General features: G+C 39.4%; 1 protein-coding gene and 1 long non-coding RNA gene across 11 annotated transcripts in view; one reads left to right on the top strand and one right to left on the bottom strand.

Moving 5' to 3' along the window:
• The window catches only part of GK (glycerol kinase), a 75,569-nt gene that overhangs the window by 14,483 nt on the left and 39,695 nt on the right, over positions 1–21,391 (top strand). For 2 of the 10 annotated variants that reach the window (XM_053386995.1, XM_053387000.1), the window contains 12 exons: positions 1,214–1,231; positions 3,472–3,507; positions 5,341–5,408; positions 6,513–6,555; positions 6,910–6,990; positions 7,820–7,898; positions 8,645–8,741; positions 9,012–9,096; positions 10,598–10,718; positions 12,422–12,565; positions 12,900–12,980; positions 15,823–15,955. In XM_053386995.1, coding sequence (XP_053242970.1) covers positions 1,214–1,231; positions 3,472–3,507; positions 5,341–5,408; positions 6,513–6,555; positions 6,910–6,990; positions 7,820–7,898; positions 8,645–8,741; positions 9,012–9,096; positions 10,598–10,718; positions 12,422–12,565; positions 12,900–12,980; positions 15,823–15,926 — 957 coding nt within the window. In that variant the 3' untranslated portion in view covers positions 15,927–15,955. Of the gene's footprint in view, positions 1–1,213; positions 1,232–3,471; positions 3,508–5,340; positions 5,409–6,512; positions 6,556–6,909; positions 6,991–7,819; positions 7,899–8,644; positions 8,742–9,011; positions 9,097–10,597; positions 10,719–12,421; positions 12,566–12,899; positions 12,981–15,822; positions 15,956–20,015; positions 20,108–21,391 lie in introns of those variants that run through there. The other 8 variants (XM_053387003.1, XM_053387004.1, XM_053386996.1 and 5 more) reach the window with 7 other exon arrangements.
• On the bottom strand, positions 225–1,624 carry LOC128413123 (uncharacterized). Its single transcript, XR_008330248.1, has 4 exons — positions 1,552–1,624; positions 1,228–1,419; positions 423–505; positions 225–320 (listed from the first exon to the last, which is right to left on the bottom strand). It is a non-coding gene; the product is annotated as an uncharacterized LOC128413123 (long non-coding RNA).

The raw sequence follows: 21,391 nt of genomic DNA, 5'->3' as shown, positions 1-21,391 counted from the left end.
TTATTAAAGAAGTGATTGTTAAAATGGTTATAAAATGACAAGACACAACATTCTGTATTCCCAGACTTGGCTTGTAGAACAGTTTGGCATGAGCCCTCTTTTTAAACAAGTACTGCAGCTCGATTGAGTCACTAGCTAGAAGAAACTTTGACCCTCTCCTTCGTTTCCAGATTAGATAAAATCTTATCAGCGAATACTATATGATAATATGCAGTTATCCAATTTAAATTAGTTTATGAATGCTCTTCACAAGAAAAGTATTTCAGCTTCGTGGACGGGGTGTTTTTCAATAGTGTGGCCCAAATCTCCTTTTGTGACCTCTGCAGCTCAAAAAAAAGAAAGAAAAAGCCATTTGCTTTAGACTCCAGTTTCTGAACTACCTTTAAATGGAAAGTGTTTGTGAAAGCAATAGAAATACTCACAAAAATTACTTGATACAGCCGATCTGTTGCTTAAAATGAAACAAATTGTACTTTCATTTCCCTCAAGTAATAGCCTCTCTGCTCTGTATGAGAAAGAGTATTACTGGTGAATAGAGTACTGGTATCGGTAGTGGCCTTTTAAAATTAATTTAAAGCATTTGGATTGTTTACAATAATAAAAAATAGAGCTATAACGCTAGTGTCTTGAATACAACATAAGCCATTGTGAATTCCTGTATTTCATTGTGGAATGTTTAGGGGAAGGTTGCAGACTTTTAAAAACAAAGTGCTTGGCAAATAGTCTCCAACTGAACTGAAAGTGTTTCTGTACAAAAATACTTTAACCCAAATTAGGGTGGCTAAATTTTCAATATTATGAGTCTTGTACCTTTTTAATAATTGAAGAAGAGAAGAAATGGTTGCCAGTACAGCTTATCATAAGAACAGTAAAAGCTGCCTTCTCCCTTCACTTACTTGTCAACGATTAACAATGCAGGATCTCAGATTTTGAAAGGTTTGGCCTCTGATATTGGTAATCTGATATTACTGTTAAGTAAGTAACTAGGGCTATATACTTTGATTCATTTGAGAATAGAAGAGTGAAGTTCATTACTTTGAGTTCTAAACCTTTTGAATGTTTGCTTCAAAGTGTGTAGGTCTGATATTCATTTTACCCCAAACAGCAATTTATAGGAGGAGAATTGGCTACTAGACTACCAAGCTTTGAAACTGTGACCTTGTTTGTCTCTCTTCCCCTCCTCCCTTCCCACTACTTTTCTCGCTGACTATAGAAAATCTCCCTTACCTTGGTGAGTAGGATTTTGTTAGGATGTCCCCTACTCACATATCCATCCATTTATGCTTAGATGCAGTGCATTTCTTTAGGGGGAATCCTGTAGCTTTTTGAAAGGGATTGTGTCAGGCGGCATCCTCAAATCAGACCGACTGAATCTGAAGCTTTTATTAGTGGTTCTGTTGAGGTGTTTACACTCCCCACCTGCTTAAAAAAAAGTTAAAATGGGAAACTACTATTTCTCACTCCTAACTTTCCTTGTGAAAGATTGTATGAATTGAGGGCAAAAACACTGAAGAGGAGGAATACTAGTTTATGGTATATATCTCATCTCACCTTCAAAATGCTATTTAATAAGGTATCCCCAAATGGAAATGCACTGACTGTACTCTCTGCATGGCTTCACTGAAGTGCTACTGCTCAGTGTACATACACACACATGCACACACACACACAATGCACCCTGCAAAAAAAAAGCTGGTTTTGATGTGGGTGGTTTGGTGGGTACTAGGTGTTGGCATGCCTGGCTGTTTGCAAGCACACAAACATGTATTTCTTCTTTCTTTTTCAAGAAAACATCACAAACTGTTCGATGGTATCTTACAAAATGAAATCTCCTGTGTGTTCTTCCGCTAATACTCTGCCACAGTCACACCTGTATGTTAAGCACTGACCTCCCATTTTGAAGCATGTTGTTTACCATCTTATTGTAGCCCCACATGTTATCAAAAATCAAGTCGTACTCTGTGCTGTGCTTTAATATGTGTATAAATGGTAGAGCAAACATTAGCTCTTCGATGAACTGAGGTGTGGAAAAGAGACTGCCACACTTGCGTTCCTTGACTGAGCAGAAAATGGAGGGCTGGGCAGGGATGTGGGAATCAAGAACGGGCCTCCCATTCAACCTCCTCTCTCTCTTGTATTTGCCCAGTTACATGTACCTTGCAGTCCTGATAAGTTGGTTGTTATTGTACACTGTTTTGGGGCGGCCCTTCCCATTTTGCCACCTGAGGCGAAAAGAGGAGTTGCCTCTCCTCACTTCTCTGGTGGCAGGCGCCAGCGCCACCATAGGTGCCTCCCACCCCACCCCCATCGCCAGAGAAATGAGGAGAGGCAGTAGCGAGAGCTCACCGGAACCGTCGCCACAGCTTCTCCTCACTTCTTTGGCAGTGGCGGCAGTGGGTGGAGTAAGTAGTAGGCAAGCACTAAAGTGGGATTTCCCACCTCTGGATCTGAGGCACTCACCTCAGTGTGCCTAATAGTGCACAACCATAGTGTTACCATCTGCCCCTTAGATTATTTCTTCTCTCCCCAAGTCATTTCCAGTTTAGATGTGCTCGCTCTGCATGTGGCCTATTTCACAGTGATATCAGTGGGCATATAGAAGTAAAGTCGTGCTGTGGCTGTAATATAACGCAATTCCTGCTAAAAACCAGTTATCACATCCTGGTTTCAGCCAAAGTTCAATCATATAATGAACAATGTTAGAATTTTTGTGTTTTTTTATCTAAATATACATATAGATGGTCTGATATTCCATTTGTAACTAAAATCCACTATTCTGCCATTAATTGTAGTTTTCCGTCATCTGGAAATATTGTACTGTTTGCATATACCCAGTGGATCCGTTGCTAACTTGTACCCTGTTATACTTATTTCTGTTTCCGTTATGGAAGAACAATATGTTGTAATTCTTATAATATTCAGGATTTGTAGCTTTTAAAGACTTTCCATAACCTTTATCTTTGGTACCTGTTTTTTTCCCCCCTCTCAGAAGCTATGGAGTTTGAAGAAACTGAATACAAATTAAAATTGTCCCTTTGCCTTGTGTGGGAAATTATATATAACTGAGTAGTAAATTATTATTCCAGCTATATAATAAAGGCGGGTTTCTGTGGTGCTCTAGTACAAGAGGGACTCTGCTGGACAGATTAAGTGGCAAAGGATTTTCTTTTTCTATCCCCCCCCCCCAATTAATTGACAGAGATGTCATGTGGCCTTTCTGTTTTTCATGGCCTGGAGGTGATTAATTTTACTTTTCAAAGACTGTGTGTGAGAATATATGCATACAGCTCAACAACATTCAGTATACTTCAGGATCTTTCTTTTTAACAGCATTGATAGACTTGCTTGACTACGGCTTTGAGGTTTTCTAGCTGTACATTGCTTCGGTTGTTCTTTAAATGATGGAAAACCTACTAGATGAAAATTAGTGATGTTGAATAACTGTTTAAAAATGTATTTGTTTTGCTATAGAGTTCTGGAGCTTTGACTGGCGTACCAATTTCTGGGGTGAGTTCCCTAACCATGTTGTAATTTATTGGTACTATTTCTGAATACAGTGGAATGTTTGATAGACCTTGTTATACTTTTTAAAAATGGAGGGGGCACAGTCAGTAGAAACTACACGTCTAAAGTATCAGTTGTATATGCTAGTAAAAATAAGTTTAAGCTGCGATCCCATATACACTTACCTTGGAGCCCATTGAGCTCAGTGGGACTTGTTTCTCAGTAGACTCATATAGGATTATGCAGTAAGTAGACAATTGAAAACATAACTAGCATCTACTGTGCCCAGCGTCAAGCCTGGAGCAGATGGTGTAACTACAACCAGTTACTGTGGAATTAAATAGATGCTTCCAGCCAGACCTAAGTGCCAATAACTTTCATTTTAGGGGTTTTAAATGGTGTTCCAATATCATGGGACACAAAGGATAGCAGAATACAATGTAGAAACTGAACCTTTCACCTCTCTCCAGCCTCTGTGATGAAGGAAGGAAGGAAGGAAGGAAGGAAGGAAGGAAGGAAGGAAAGTGAGCAAGTACTTGCCTCCCATCCTGCCTGAAACGTATCTGCATAGGAGCTATGCTGCCTGGTGTAGATTGCCCAAATTACCAAGAAAGAAGACTGATTTAAGTTTCCTATATTATAATTCACAAGTTTCCAGAGCAACAAATTTTAATTGGTTGCAACAACAGTTAAAACAAGCAAAAACAAGTCTTTAGACTACCTAAGAGCACAGACGTCTAGTCATTAAGTTCCCGTATTTCTTGCACTACACAGTTATGTCTGCTAAGACACAAGGGGTGCAATTGTGAAATAAATGGATTTGCTTGGCCCTCTACTAATTCAAAAGGCATCTGACAAAATCACAGAAGGGAATTGTAGCTTTTAGCTTTTATGTAAAAGGCTAATTGCCCAGAATTTTCCACAAGTAAGGATAGTGATTACTTGGCAAAACAGTATTTTTCCATGAAAACAAAGTTTTCTTTGAGGATCATAAATATTTATTATTTACACAATAAATGTATTGTATCAAATGCTTGTCCTCAAGTCTTTTTTTCCTTTTAGGAGAGGCAGGATTTTTATAGTGATGGATATAGTTAAAAAATAAGTGCAGAATGTTTTTTAATAACATTCAAGTTTCATTTTTAAACTAGGTTGTTGTTGAAAGCAGCATTTACAGCACACTCCTATACATGTAAACTTAGAAGTAAGCCACACTGAGTTTGATAGGACTTGCTCCCAGGTAAGCGTGTGTAGCATTGCGGCCTTAATGTAAACAGAATTTTAAAGGCAAACATCTGATTTCATTATTTTGGAAATGGGCATTCTGTCCATTTCCTCCTCTGCATTTTGGTTTGCTTGTATTTATTTGTATCAGTGCTTCCAAACTATTCTAGATGTGCAGAAAAACTAGGATTATGCACCATTCTGGATCTGCAAGAGGCCAATATATTTTTTTCCCCAGTTGAGAGAAAGCTAGTTTCCCCTAAGGTTTATTGAAACTGGTTATGTGAGCTTTGAGCATGCTCATTTGAAAATGAAGGAGGTCCTGTGGTAAGATAACCTTCAGGAAAAAAATATTCAACTATCCAGAACAAAAGTCTGTCATTTATTTATATATTAAATTTATATATGACTCGTCATCCAAGGATTATAGGGTGCTTTACAGTATAAAAGTTCTCCAAACTGTAGTGCCATTGGTGTGTTTCTTTCTGTAAAAAGTATTAGCGAGACAACGGGACTTTAGCTGAGCCAAATTGTAAACAAAATAGATCTACTTTAAAAATTAAATATGCAGGTATACTTTGACTGAAGTTAATGAATTATATGTACTTCCAGTGCTTAGGTGACCAGTCTGCTGCTTTAGTGGGACAAATGTGCTTCAAGGATGGTCAAGCAAAAAATACGTAAGTTTAACCTGAGAACTGACACCTACATCATTGCACCCATAGATCTGATACAAAGTGGGGTGGGCGTGTTAGAGGATCAGCTGTTTTTAAGAATGCACACTGTGGGATAGCCAGTGTAACACAATGGGTATGTGATGAAACTGTGAGTCAGGAAGATCCTACTTTGAATCTCACCTCTTGCAAGAACATCTCCATTGTGCCTTTCCAAATGTTGGACCCCAGCTCCTATCAGCCCACAGACAATGGTCAGGATTGATGGGAGTTATAGTCTAACAACATCTGGAGTGCTACATGTTTCCAAATCTTGATAATAATGAATCAGATTGATGGGTTTTTTTTATTAACTTGCTACATAATTTAAAATGCATTTGAAATACCTTGCACACTTGTGTAAGATACATGGCCTGTTCTCCTTCCCCTTCAGTCTATTTCTGTCAGCTGTACTTCAGATCATGCCAGGCCCAGCAGATGAAGAAGAACTGGGTTTCTAATAAAATAAGTGTCCTGGGCTAAACATAGTCAGGAATAGGAGGTTCTGCAGTGCCTTGCTTGGAAAAGCACTCCATATCCCCACCCATCCCCAAACCCCAACCTTATTTCCTGTAGTTTTTTGAATGGACTCGAAAATCGGAAGTACGCATGAGTCAGTCCACCCACCTTTCTCCCTGGCTAGCACACACAGCAAACTAAATATGCAGACTAAAGCTTGCCTCATAATGCTCCATACAGAGGATGATGGAGTATGTTCCAGTGTGAATTAGGGAAGCTTGCCCTCCCAATTTGACATTTATACATAGGTACATACATACACCAATCCTGAATGAAGTAAGGGCAGTGGTAGTGGCTGGAAGTGGAGATAGAAGGAAGACTCCATTGCTTCCCCAATCCAGTGTCAGCTGGTTTGCCACAATTCAGCCAGTCTTTGCTAAACTAGGTACCGGATTATGGCCGTTTCTATGCAGAGGAGTTGTCCTACTATACCAACATTCCAGTTATGTTACTACTGTTTTGATATTCCTAGTCATTTTATGGCATGGCATATGTCTGATTTCTTATGCTTCATTTTGTAGCAAATAATAACTTTTGGTGTCTGATCTTCAGGTATGGAACAGGCTGCTTCTTACTCTGCAATACAGGTCAAAAGGTTAGTGCTGGGAATTAAACGACTTGAAACCTTGGCAAATTGCTACTTTCCCCAAAGAAATAGCTCTTGTTGTGTAAAACTCCCTTAAAATTTTTTTTTGTTGTGTCCTACAAATAAAATAAAGGGTTTTTTTCTGTGCCTATGTTCTGTATAATTTACATTCTCACTTGAGCTTAAAATATTCACAAGCGTACCTTGTTTAACATGAAGGTCCCAAAGAGGAAATGTATTGTGCTAGAATGCTATGGGCAGTTGGGCAGTGTTCAAGATAACATCCAAGGGTAAACTAACATGATAGAAATAATTAATATTTTCTAGATCAAGTAATTACATATTTTTTCTTTTTGTCTCCAGCCTGCAATTTCTGAACATGGCCTTCTGACTACAGTGGCGTACAAAATGGGCAGAGACAAACCTGTGTATTATGCATTAGAAGTAAGTATAATTATTTTTCATATACTATGGGCTTTTGAAGGTGCCAAGTTGTTTCTTTGGTTTGTAATACCAAGAGGTGGACTACCGTATATGTACTATCAATGACTGCAAACCTACTACAAAGGGCTTGGGTAATAGATGCAAGTTACGTGTTTTTTGCTTGTTTGTTTTGTTTTTGGCAATATTATTATTATTATTATTAGTAGTAGTAGTAGTAGTAGTACCCTGCCCATCTGACTGGGTTGTCCCAGCTACTCTAGGCAGCTTCTAACAAATATAAAGATATAATAAAACATTACACATTGAAAAACTTCCCTATATGGGGCTGCCTTCGGATGTCTTCTAAAGGTTATATAGTTACTCATAGGGGTAGGGGGCAGTCTCTGATGTCAAAGGGCAATGTTCTGTAACTCCACAAAAAGTTGACTTGGTAGAGGCTGGTTCATACATGCATATCTGTTACTTGATTTAAACTGAGTTGCTTTGTGCTTGATGACTGGCAGCTATGTGATTTTACTGCACTGAAAAGTTTTGTACTAAAGGTGAGGTGATACCAAATCATTACAGGCTATGAAGCAGATCTGTGACTGCTCTTGTCGCCTGCCTGCCCTAATGATGTATGTTGCCTGCCCTAATGATGTATGTTTCTGGGACTACATCCTCAGCATCTTCTTTTAAGTCTGGGAGTCCTTTAATTATGAGCCCAGCACCTTTAAAAATTCCAGAACTGTGAAAAAGGCATGCCTTGGTTTTGCGTGTTGCCTTTCATGATTTGCTCTAAGAGTGAGAGTGAAGTAACAAAACACATTAACTTGCCCTTTTTGTGTAGGGCTCTGTTGCCATAGCTGGTGCCGTTGTACGTTGGCTGAGAGACAACCTTGGCATTGCAAAGTCTTCAAGTGAAGTTGGTGAGTATCAATAACTTGGAGTAGCTTATTTTAGTGAAGAGTTGCTTGATCTTCCCCTTGCCTAGGATATGTCAGTTTTAAGGACACAAACTGTGGCATGCATTTGGTATTAGAAAACTGGTAATATTCTGTGACATTTATAAAACCAAATGTCGGGAAGAGATGTATGAGTTTAAATGGATACATGTAGATTTCTAGTCTTGCATCCTTTTATTGCTTTTGGAAATAGAAATCACTACGTTACAATATCTTACTTGGATACCACTAGTTGGAGCAGATTTAAAAAATAAATAAAATAGCAAGAGTTTTCAGTGCTATCATTCACTAAGACTGTTATCTTGGGCGTATGTCCCATTGAACTCAGTGGGACTTGCCTTTGAGTAGACATATATATGATTGTTGTGCAAGACTTCTCTTTTATTTGAAGACAAGAGTTTCACTTTTTGGCATGCTGCTAGATGCCCAGGAATGCTCTTGTTCTTTGATACACAATTATAAATAATTAGAATTGGGACTCCTATTTTCCTTAGTTAGTCCAATATTTATTTACTGGAGTAATCTGGGTGACAACATTTCATAAATTTGGAATTTATTTTTTATTTCATTTTTTTAAAAAACATTTCTAGACCACCTGACCTTTAATTGTAACATTTGCGTGATAAACAACTGACAAGTGTAATAAATAGCAATAAATGTTATTTGCTCCTGCTGCGTGAAGATAAACTCTATTTTGGCATTGGTTTTAGAGAAACTTGCTGCTGAAGTGGGCACTTCTTATGGCTGCTACTTTGTTCCAGCATTCTCAGGATTATATGCACCATACTGGGAACCCAGTGCAAGAGGGTAGGTATATCAGACCAAATGTTTAACTTAAAGAATTTCAGGAACTGCCAATATTTAATGTTATCCATTCTTAAGTAATTGGGCCCAGATACACAGTGGGATGTTGTGCATCTTGCCAATATACACTTCTTGCCAGCTGAGAGGGCAATGTGCACACAGCAGCCACTGTGCGTTATAGGGGGTGCTGTGGCAGCCACATGAGTCTTTAAAAGAATCATAAGGTTTGTTTAGTCTTGATGGTAGATTTTGCTTTCCTTTTTCCTTCTACAGAATTATCTGTGGCCTTACTCAGTTTACAAATAAAAACCACATTGCCTTTGCTGCACTAGAGGCTGTCTGCTTCCAAACACGAGAGGTATGGATGAAGGGTGCCATTAATGCTGCTTTGATGGCAGTGACAAACTTCTTTTTAAAAATAATAATAACAATGAGTTGTATTTTGTATGATTCAGATGATTTAAATTGTATAACCTCAAAAGTTTGTGGGGAGGGTTGGAAGAATCAAAGGTCTCAAGTTGTTCCGTATGGCTTAAAGACTAATGTTAGTAGCCAGGTCTGGTTCTTTCAATAGGCAAAGTGTGAGGCAATTAATTTTGGGTGCCATGAAAGAGCATTAGAAGTTTAATTATTAATTTATTGCTCTGTTTTTAATTCCAGGGAGAGGCAGTTATGGAATTGTCTGCCTCAAGTACCAAAATAATTTGGCTAACCTTGGACACTATGCACCTTGACTGTGGGCAGAGCATAGTATTTGCTGTTCTGCCTCAGGTAGCATAATGTCTTAAGCAGGAGCCGCTAGTATCATGAGACTAATCTGTGTACCTTGAGAAGAATTATTGTCACAGACTGGAGCATGAATTTAAAAGCCTTGTTTTTAATTTTAAAAGCATGTGGAACATCTTTTTCCCCCCCAATACTACACACACACAAACACACACACACACACACAACATGGGTGTCTCTGACTTCAAGATATATTTCCATGGGCCAACATATCTGAATGCCTTTGAGTTGTAGGACATTTCATCTTCTGGGATATTTGCTCAAAATGCAGATGAAATTGTCAAGTTTTTTCCACTTTCAATCCCCGCCCCCTGCAATTTCTTAAAGATTTGATTAATTTCAGCATATGCCTCAGGGCATGGTTTTTCTACAAAATAAATGAGAATGTCTAGTTTGGCCTTGTAACTTTTATTTCTTTAAACAGCTATGTTCAAATAAGGCAGGTATGGCCAAACATGGCCCTCCAGATGTTTTGGGACTACAATGCCCATCATCCCTAGCTAACAAGACCAGTGGTCAGGGATGATGGGAATTGTAGTCCCAAAACATCTGGAGGGCTGAGTTTGGCCATGCCGGAAATAAGGCATCCTTGTGTGTGCTGCTTAAATTTATACTAGCACCTTCATAATGATAAGTATCCCACTACAGTATTGCCCAAGCAGAAAGAAGTTTGTGTAGCCAGGCTGTTTCTTATATTTATTCTGCCTGCAGTACCCCCCAAAACCCTCTCCAGATAGTCACATAAACCCTTTGAATAGTGGGGGCTGTGTGGTATATGTTGCAGCTGGAGGGAGAGTTACTTGAAATTGGGCAGAGGGACTGGGACACAATCTGATTTCAAGCAATTCCTTCAACCCACTGCAGGCTTCTGTGATACAGCCTCCACTATTGGGGGGACCCTGACCCTCTGGAGAAGGTTTTTAGGATACAGGGTGCAGGGGCAGCTAGAGTAAAAGAGAGAGATTCATTGCACAAGCTGCCTTCTGCTTGCACAGCCGTTAGATACAATCCAAAGAGTTTTTCTTCCTGTTGAAGAGATTTGTGTGAAATGTTTGACATGGTTCTCTTTTAAGATATTGGATGCAATGAATAAGGATTGTGGGATACCATTGAGACAGTTACAAGTAGACGGAGGAATGACCAACAATAAGATCCTTATGCAGCTTCAAGCTGACATTCTCTGTATTCCAGTAGGTAAGCAATAATTCTCTTGGTGCTTTTAGTATTATTACTTACAAGGCCAAATAAGTATGACGGTTTGAATAGACAAGATAACTTGCCTTCCTCTGCCTTGGAAAGGTTTCAATTAAAGATTTATATTGAAAGTATTTCTTGGAGCAGCTGATGCAGCAAGATGCTTAGAACTACTTATGTAGGCTGAGTCATAAAAAGTTTGGTGTTCTGAATACAAAACTGTGCAGCTTACATCTGCATACGTGTTTTTGCTAGTTAATTTTATCTTCCCGTACTTTTCTGGATCTGTGGAAAATGACTACTTTCAGCTCCTCTCCATGCAGTTAGAACGAGCCCTTCACATATGTGTCCTTTAACCATGACTGAACAATGTTCTTTCCCAGAAAGAATGTCCTTTAAAATATGTGTGTCATCATCCTGTCAAATTTCCTTCAGGAGAAGGAGGCTGGTTGCTCTCCCTGTTTTTCATGGTAAAAACATTGCCTCCTGCTATAGAGGTTGCTATGGAAGGCAATTTCCTCTCCTCGCCCGCCTTCCCACACACACAGAATTGTGATAAAGGAAGCAAGCTCTCTGTTAAATGAATCGTGCAAAGGGGTTTTTAATGGAATGTGGTTTTCCCCCACAAACAATATATGTACAGAGATTCACAATAGTGTGCTGGCTTATGTGGGTTCTATTTTATGTATGTCTTCCAAGTCCTCTTTGTGTCATGACAGTTTCAGTAAATATCGCTATGCAACTCTGTTTTTGAGGTCATCTGTAAAAGTTCAAAATCCAGCAGCATATGTTGACCTTTATATAGTTCTGATGAGTTGGGTGTAAACATTAAATTGGATGAGTGTAATACAGGGCAACAGACACTAGGGGGCCTTCAACTAAGGGCTCGTCCACACTTTTCTGCTTGTCCTTTGCCTAGAAAGCACTGGTCCAAGAGGTTTCTGGCTTGTCTCATGCTTTCTATGCATGGGTCTGAACAGTTTTGTGTTTGCCCCACAGCTTTCCCTGGGGAAACATGTTGTTTAGCACTGAATCACAACAAACGGCAATCTGCAGGAAACCCAATTGCCATTTGGTCCGATTCAGCTGTAAACCATGCATTTTCCACGGGGGAAGCAGCAGGGCAAATGGAAGTGTGGATGAGCTTTAGTTTTACTCAGAGAAAATCCCATTAAAATTAATGAACAGTACTAAGAGAGGTCAGTTACTTTCAACAGATTTACTCATGAGTTAAACTTGGTTGAATACTACTCTAAATTTGGGCATGTGTTGGGGGGGGGGGAATTCTTTGACCCATGCACTATTTCAAACTTAAGAAGATATTATTTAAAAGACACAAGCTTGCCCTTTCTCCTTACTCATCTTTTATTAAAATCTCTGGAAGTAAAATAACCCCGGGGTTAATTAATTGCAATAACATCCAGGATATTAAGATCTTTACAGCTGTTACCAATTTCCTCTACTTTGTTTCTTAAGAACCAGTGCTGCGCTCTCTATTATTTTTTTTAATTAATAAGCTATATATATTTGGTTTTAACTCAGATTCTCATTTATTTTTCTGCATTAAGCCAGTTAGAAGAACTAGAAATAAGGAGGGGCATTTGTAGATCAAAAGATGAAAATTGAGAAAACAAAACAAGCATGCTGCTTGGTGTTCTAACTTCACTTAAAATGTGATTACTTCATTATTTTTGGCTTATTAGTAAAGCCATCCATGCCTGAAACCACTGCACTGGGAGCAGCAATGGCAGCAGGAGCTGCAGAAGGAGTGGGAGTCTGGAGTCTGAATCCTGCTGACTTTACGGCAGTGACCAGTGAACGTTTTGAGCCACAGATCAATCCTGAGGGTAAGGAGGAAACTAATATACATTATCCATTATCTGGGCATTCATCAGCCCATGCTGGGCCTTGGCCAATTCACATTACTTAGAGGGACTAGTGCAGTTTGTTCCATTGGTATAATTAGACTAGTAGAGTGAGTGCAGGTGTGTTCTGGGCTAAAAGTACGGTGCTTTTTACACTTCTGTTTGACTGTTGTTGTCACTTGATAAAGAGTTCAGGAGACTCTTATCTAGATGTGACTAACAAGACCAGTCCAGGTCTCATATGACTAGATAACATTGCATCAGGATATGTGTGAGAGGTTAGAAATTGGGATGAAAATTTTCCTTGCGGTTTCAGAAAGCGAGTATCGCTATACCAGGTGGAAGAAAGCTGTTCAGAAGTCAATGGGCTGGGAAACAACAGAACCACAAGTAGACGGTAAGCCATTACAATTATTCGTAACTTGTGAAAGTTAGGCTGCGTTTTTGTTAGAAGAATGTCGTTCACCTTTTGTGATTAATGCTTTTGTAAACAGAGGCTCCTCTCACCTATTTTGTTTGAAGATAAAGTTTTTAACTGGCTGCAGCAAAGAACATACACAGCTTTTTTAACAGTTCTAACTTCCATAACAGGTGGTTATGGAACAACTCGATTATAAATGCTTTTAGCCAAGTATATAGAAACTAGAGAAAACTCTATGGCACCTGGCAACATCTAAATAATAGCTATCTGCTTCCACTTGACTGCCTGAGTTAACATTTTAATGATAATTTTATATGGCTCAGGAGCTCAGTCTAAAGGTTCCTAAGCAGAATTACCTATGCATTTTGCAAATCAGAAACATGTTTTTATATGAACAAATGCTAAAAAGACAGAGTGGCATCAATCCTTTTTAAAAAAAAAGTTATTTGAAACCAGTGAAATAGAGGCTCTGTGGGACTTTATTCTCACATGTAGAGAATAGTAAATAAATTGGGTAGAACCAATCTATGGATACTATGCTATCAAGTAGGATTAATTTTAAATAAGAGAAGCTGTCCTATCTACTGTGTCAGCAAAAGGCAAGAAGGGGCTTGCAATCCCACATTGACTGAAATAATTTGGCTTATAACAACCAGGATAGAAAAGTATGTGTTGAACAAAATTTACTGATTCTGAGACTTATAGATTGCTATTGAAGTCGCATGAATAATATATCCCAACTCTCATGTTGAACATATTAAACTTTGGCTGCATTTCATTGACCCAATTCACACATTACATTAATCCATAGAACAAAACAAACTATGGTTTAAGGTGAATGGGCAGTGGTAAGTCAAGAACAATCCTTGAAGAGAAACTAAGAATGAGTCTAGATTCTGACAATATAACAAGCCAGACTCTGAAGTCCAGACTCAGCTGGAGGGGTGGGCAGGGGGGAGGGAGTGCTATAGGAATTTTTCAGCAGCATGTGTTAGTACTCTGTTTACATTAAACCAAAGCTTGTATCCAATTAAGTTCAATTCAAGAGTAGACCTAGTGAAATTATTGAGCCTAAGTTAGCCATGCCTATTAACTTCAATGGGTCTTCTCTGAGTTAGACTAGCATTGGGTACAACCAATTGTTTTAAACTATGGCTTAATGTGATGTGAGAATCAGGTCATTGTCATTTACAAAATAGCACTAAAGAGCTGGCCTGTAATGAGATCCTAAGTATGCGAATTTGAGATGCAAGTCCTATTTCTTTCAGTTAGATTCCCCGCCCCCCCTTTGTAGGTATGCTTAGAATTATAGCCTTAAACTGTAATGATTTGATTTGAGCTTTTTTTCCAAAATACAATGATAAAGCACAAAGTTCTGTGCCTTATCATTAGATGGTTATAGATGCATTATAATATGAAATCTGAAGAAAATAATAAAATATTGGCTCCTTCAGCCAACGGGAAGAAGTTGCATAAACTAGATCAAAGGTTCTCAAACTTCGTGATTTCTGGGTGGAAGGAGTCCTTGGACCCTTACTGAATACTATGGCTTTTTATTTCTTCAAAGCCTTAACAGCTGCAGAGGGAAGTTTTAGTTAAGTAAATAAAGTTTCTAGTTGTTGTTTCTTCATTAGAATAGGCATATAAAGAAGAAACTCAAGTTTAAAGGTCCATGTTCTTACTAAACAGTAAAAGTTGAGGGCAACACAGTAATAGGAGAGAGGGCATAGTATTCTCAAGAATAGACAGAAGATTTGAGAAATACTGGACAATGTTCTCTCTGATTTGTCCTGTACATCCAGCCTGTGGCTCCATCTTGCAACAGAAACAGCTGCTGCATTCAAGTGTGCTCTACTAAACGTGGTGGCATTCAAGATAATATGGGGGTAGTAGCTCTGTGAGCTTGACCTTTTTACACACACCCTTTCCCCCAATGTTGGAAATAATCACTTGGTGCTACTCTTAGCTGGGCAAGAGCCTAGATTTATTCCTTCACTGTGCATACAGGTGAGGTCTCTATTCTAGTTGTTCCCTCCCCAAAGCAATGGAACAAGGAATGGTACCTATCACCAGTCCTGGTTAGATCTGCAGAAGAGGCCGTGTTCTGGCGAGGTGTTCTTTGTGATTGCACTTATCTATGGAATTCACTCCATGTATATATTTGCCCACCACACCTTCTTAGATGTTCTGTGCCAGGGTGAACACTATTATTTTTGTCTCGGCATTTAATGGTCTGGTTCACATCAAGCATTCAGCAATAGTTAACTATAGTTTAGCATGAATAGGCAGCATGCTGGTGCTAAAGCTCACTGTTTTGTTTCTACCCCCACTCCTGGCTGTTCTACATCAAGCACAAAAAACCATAACCCTTGGCTTTTCATTACAAAGGAACACAAGCTCATGGTCTGTTTCACTCCAAAGTATCCTGGAGTGGGAGCCCAGTTTGTTTCTTGACTCCCCAATACAAAGCTAGGACTTTGGTGTTTTTACTGTATTTGAACATTAACTATGGTGTTTATGTGTGAACCAAGCCAATGATATCCAATGCTAATGACACTTACACTGTTCTTAAGCTTTGGTCTTCACTGGCTCTTTCTGTGTTCTGATTTTGTGTGTGTGTGTGTGTGTGTGTGTGTGTGTGTATCTGTATATATTAATTCTCTTAAGTTATCTTGCATAGATACTGCATTTATAACTCACCTTAGTGACAGTGCACTTTAAAGGCAGTTTAGCAATGGCTAGCAGACATGGAAACCTCTGTGCTGATTCAGAGATTAGAAAAATGACACTGTCTTATGTTTTCATCCCATCAATATAGCAGCACACAATGAACGTAGACCCAGACCAATAGAACAAGAATTTGAGACTGAGGAAGAACAAAATCTGTGTTTCCTGTTTTGGGCATCAGGTTTCTCCTCATGAATGTGCGCAATAAAACAAGGAAGAAACCAGCTCTATAGGGTGTTGTGTTTTATTCACAATTAAATCAAATGAAATGCCCAGAAGCAAAGCATGAAACTATATCTAAAGTTAGTATTTCAGTGAAATCATAGTTAATTAGTTTTATAGTGCTATCCTGCACATGTGTACTCAGAAGTAATGTCACCTTTAAAGATCTAGATAGAAGTCTGAAAATTAATCTGTTTTAATAGCTTAAGTTTCAGAAAAATTGCTATGTAATTATATATATTTTTTCCTAGTCAAAATGAATTATGAAGCCTTGATTTTTATCAAAGAACATATTTACTTTTCTCTTTTTGTCCTTCATGGAGCTTTGGGTATTTTGTTCAGGTTCTAGCAAGCGACTCAGGTCTTCTCTAAGGCTGCCATTTTATGAGATCCCATTTCTTTCAAACTCATGCTATCTTATTTTGCAAAGTAATTCTAAAGGCATCGTCATTGCAGTGTTTGATTGGGAAGGTCTGGTTTCAAATCCTTGCTCAGCCATAAAGCTTACTTGGTGACCTTTGGGCCCGGTCACTGTATCCCAGCCCATAAGCCCAGCCTACCTCATAAGGTTGTTGTGAGGGGATAGGGAGACTTGTCACTGTTTGGGTCGATCATAGGAAACATAAACCTTTCCTAGATAAAAATCAAAGGAAAGGCCACCTACTTTCTCTTGTTGTCTGTGTCCCAAGCAGGCTTAAACTTTTAAGTAATTTAATGTGGCAAGGTGGTGAAGGCTACACTATGAAGTTTAATAAAGGCACCCACCAAAAAAACAAAAATAAAAGTCCCTCTTTAGATACTGTGTCTCTCACACACCTCATCTAGGGAAGTCATTTATACAACTCTCCCTGCAGTCATCATACACTTTGTAATGGTATTAGGTGAGTGAGTCCTCGAAACAACAAAAGACCAGTCTCTTCCTCATTCTGTGGTGTGCCCCCACCTCAAGATAATAATTTCCTTCTCCCATAGCTCCAGCAGGAATCCTCCCCATAACTATCTGTTGCCATATCCTTTCTTTTTCCTGTGAGAGCTGAAGTTTGTGAAGGTCAAGAAACAGTGCCTTGCTGGTTACTACTACTTTGTTTATACTGTAGTTTCTCTAACTCTCACACATGGCCCCCCCTAAGCATTTGTTGCGATCGCAGTGGAGCTGCTGTGACCTGTCATGCAGCCACAAAGGTTACAGTGAAGTAAGAGGTGGAGTGGGTACCAAGGTGGATAGAGGTGTGTGTAAAAGAGGTACGAGGCTCTGGGTGTTGTGGGGCCTGGAGCAACTGCATCAAACGCACCATGGATAATCTAAACCATGGGTTGGCAACCTAAGGCCCATGGGGCACAAGTGGCCCCCGAGCCGTTTGCTTGGCAAGTCCCCGCACGCTGCGCTAAACCAGCGCGGCGCGGGGACTCGCTTCTGTGGTGCCGGAAATTGTGTCTGCTCAGGCACAGATGCCGGAAATCGTGTCTACGCAGACGCCAGAAAACGTGGGAGCGCGATCTGGCCCACGGAGGGGCCTCCGTGGCAGTGAACCTGCCCAGGCAAGGTAAGCCTTGCCGACCCCTGATCTAAACCGTGGGTTGTCCACTGGTCCCAACCGCTCACTAGTGGCGTTTCAGGATTCCAGGTGGGTGGTAGGGGATTCTACAGCACAAGCTGAATCCTTCCATTGAGAGAAGAACGTTCTGTTCATCTCTCTTGCACTCGGTGGTTAGCAGGAAGTGTGGGCGGGCACAAGTGCACAAACGCACATGAAAGCGCGAGCGAGTGTAATACGCGGGAAGAGGAAGTGTGGTAGCCAAGTTTGAAATCCCCCCCCTTACTTGTGTCTTATGTTTCTGAGGCACCAAGTGGGTACATCCATAGGCATAGGCTGCAGTAGAAAATATCCAGTGGCTCTACCTGTGAATGTATCCACCTTGCTTGGTCTGTAAATGTATCCATCTTGTATGGCCTGGTATAAGGCAGGCATGGCCAAACTCTGGCCCTCCATCAGTTTTGGGATTACAATTCCCATCATCCCTGTCCGCTGGTCCTGTTAGCTAGGGATGATGAGAGTTGTAGTCCCAAAACAGCTGGAGAGCCAAGTTTGGCCATGCCTGATATAAGGTAATCAAGAAAGTAACTGGCTCTGCCAAGTGGTGCCATACGCCAAAAAAGGGAATAATCTAAATGCAGGAGAGCGATTGGTGGGGCGATGTTATAATATGTTTGCAACAGAAGGGGAGGAGTGGGAGCTGATGCACGATAGCAGGGACAGGCAGAAGCGGAGCAGAGTACTTGTAGAATAGGAGAAAGAAGGAAAGGAAAAGTTATGGGCAGGGGAAGAAGATAATTGTTGTTGACTAATAATAATAAGTGTGCTAACTAACTCAACCTTACTTCTGGGCATTGCCATAAGGAAGGTAAAAGAAAAGAGTAAAAAGGAGATGAAAAGGAAAAGGAAGAAAAAAATAGAAAAAAGGGAGAAAAAAAGAAAAAATAGAGGAGGAGAGAAAACAGGGACAGGCAGAAGCATAGTGTTTAGAGTGGTTCATGTTTTGGCAAGTTACGTTTTGTTATCTTATAAAATAAAAGAAAGAAGTAATTTCAATTTACTTTATTGTTTTCACATTGAACTTCATAAAGTTAAAAACATTATAAACATGCATAAAGTAGAAATAAAAAGATAAATTTAAGTACTTTAAAAAAACAACAACCCTCCTTTCTACTTGCGCTAAAAAAAAATTGAGCTACTGCAAGCACTGGTGGGCGGTAAGGAAATTTTACCATCAAGAAAGATGCATTAGTGGGCGGTAGGTAGAAAAAGGTTGACTACCCCTGATCTAAACCTTAGGTGCTTTCTTTGTGTACAAACCAAGGGAAGAGGTTGCAGAGCTCTTCATTGTTTTGAAGGCTATTACTTGAGTCTTTTGATAACTTACCAAGAAGACTATAATGGAATACATGCTGTGTATTCCATGCTGTGTCCAAGAATGTTTGAATAGGTCAGGGATGGCATTTTGAGTGTGTTGCGACACACTGCTGAGTAGGGTTTCTTTGATATAGAGAGGAAAAGCTTGTTGCTTAATCAGCAAAATTGGTGTGAGGTGGGTTAGAATGTAAATGCTTGAGAACCATTGAACTAGATGCAAGTTTTTGTTCCTGAAGGCAGCTTTAATCATAGAAACAAAGAATTGTAGCATTAGAATGGACCATGAGGGTCATCTAGTCCAACCCCCTGCCATGCAGAATTTTTTCACCCAACATGGGGCTCGAACCCACGACCTTGAGATTAAGAATCCAACGCTCTACTGACTGAGCTATCCCAGCATGTATGCTGCTCAACTAGTCAAGTTGCTTCTTGACCTTATTGTTGCCTAGTATCCATGTATAAAACAGTCTAGATTAGATAACACTATATTGTAAGCCAGTGGTTTTAGCACATCTGTAAGGGATCATTGGGTGAAATACCGGTAAATACTGCTATTTTGTGCTTTTGATTGCAGTCTGGGTAGTGGTAGATACATATTCCGCTTACTGAGGTTGTAGTATGCATGATGATGGAGCGAACAGATTCTTTGAAGGGGGTACCCAAGGGACGCTGCACATTCATTAGGCTTTGTTCATGCAATCTTCCTCTTTTGAAGAGAGACTTGCATATGCAGGCCTGTGTCTGTAGCTCTTAAATTGCACGTTAGCATGTGTGTGTTTATGAATATATATGTGGGCAGAGACACACATGCACGTGCCCCTCCATCACCCATGCATTCTCTCTAGAACAATCTTTTAAATACTTAACATCAGCTTTGTTTTGGAGTTCTGTATTGTCTGCTTTATTAATATTTGATTGGCTTTGCCTAAATCACATTGAATATTGACATTGGATACAAAGTTGGAATATATCTTAGCAGAAAGGCTTGGCTCAGCCCTAATTATTACAGTGTGTTAAAACTATCTGTAGCATTTTGCAGATGTTGCTGCTTTCTTGTAATTTTTATTTATGTGATTCCTAAATCTTGCAATTTACATGTATCTCTCTTTTGATTTGCTTGACTGGAACCTCTCCTACTGGATGACATCAGGTGAAACTAGTATCTTCTGTAGTCTGCCTTTGGGCTTTTTTATAATGAATAGCCTGTTAATGTTAATCGGAGCAAAGTACATCTCAGGTTAGTTTATTATTATTTGAACTAGCTTATTTTTACAAGGTTATCACTGCTAGTTTGTTTTCAGTATTCTTGTTCTGTGTTGAATAAACAGTGGCACAAATAGCTACAGCTTCTCAAGACATTGATTTAAGATTCTCTGGAACCAATATTTTCTGTAGGACTTCTGCTGTCAGCCACACTGCCATGATTATTTTTTTAGCATGATTATAGGTTCTGATTTTCTACTTATTACAACAAAATTATGCATTCGAGTTATCCTTTGAAAGCTCAAAAGCTACATAATTTATTTTAAGAAATCAGCGTTTGCAGACATTACGAGCAAATCTTTAGAACTTTCTGGGCCAGCAAATAAATGCTTAGGGTGAGCCAAACAGGCTGTTGTTCCAATTCAACTCTACAAAGCTGACCTGCTGATATTTCAAGCACACTGTTAAGGTCAAACCATCATTAACATCAAAAAGATTTTGTCTCCTAAAAGAGTGTGCAATTTTGTTGGTTGGTTGGCTAGTTGGTTTTTAAATTTCCCTCAAACAAATTATATTGATGATCTAACTTAGTCATAAGATTAGGGTCTCACATTTGAAAAGATCATGGTGATTCAATATTTTGATATAAACTTCCGTTTTATTTGCAGCTTGTGGAGAATATTTGGTGGGCTAATTAGTCTGGAGCACTACTGGAAAAAGTATACGCATGCAGCAAAACCACCCCAAGTACTACTCCTTTTTAGAGTGATGTAGCATGCAGGAATAGCCAACATGGTGCCTTCCAGATGTTGATGGATTACAATTCACATAATTCCTGATGTCTGACCTTTATGGCTGAGGCTGATGGGAGTTAAAGTTCAACAAAATCTGGAGGGCACTACAGTGGCTGTACCATGCTGTAGAGAATAAAGTTAATTGTGCTTGTGTACCTGCCTTAGTATGTTACTAATAGCAGAGGGAATTTCATGGATTGTGTACTTGCAGTAGATCTGACAGGTGAGTGTCATCTGCATGGGACTAGTGCAGTATGTTTCAGTGCACAATCTAAATTCTATGGATGGTGTCTATTTTTTTCAAGGCAGTGAGCCCATTGCAATTTATATTATGAAGCTGTAATTCACTTTAGAGTCGACCAGCGGTTTGTAGGTTTGTGGTAGATATGTGCAGTGTTCTTCCCATGATATAGAGAAAAACATTTGCAGAATATTAGTACCTTTATCAGTTCACCTTTAGCTGACTTGTGGGGCATGAATGGGCTTCCTATCCAGAATTTACCTACTATAGCTTAACTTAATCATTTCA

This window comes from Podarcis raffonei, chromosome 4 (genome assembly GCF_027172205.1).
Source record: "Podarcis raffonei isolate rPodRaf1 chromosome 4, rPodRaf1.pri, whole genome shotgun sequence".
NCBI classification, from domain to species: Eukaryota; Metazoa; Chordata; class Lepidosauria; order Squamata; family Lacertidae; genus Podarcis; species Podarcis raffonei.
This window is presented reverse-complemented; position numbering and strand designations above follow the sequence as displayed.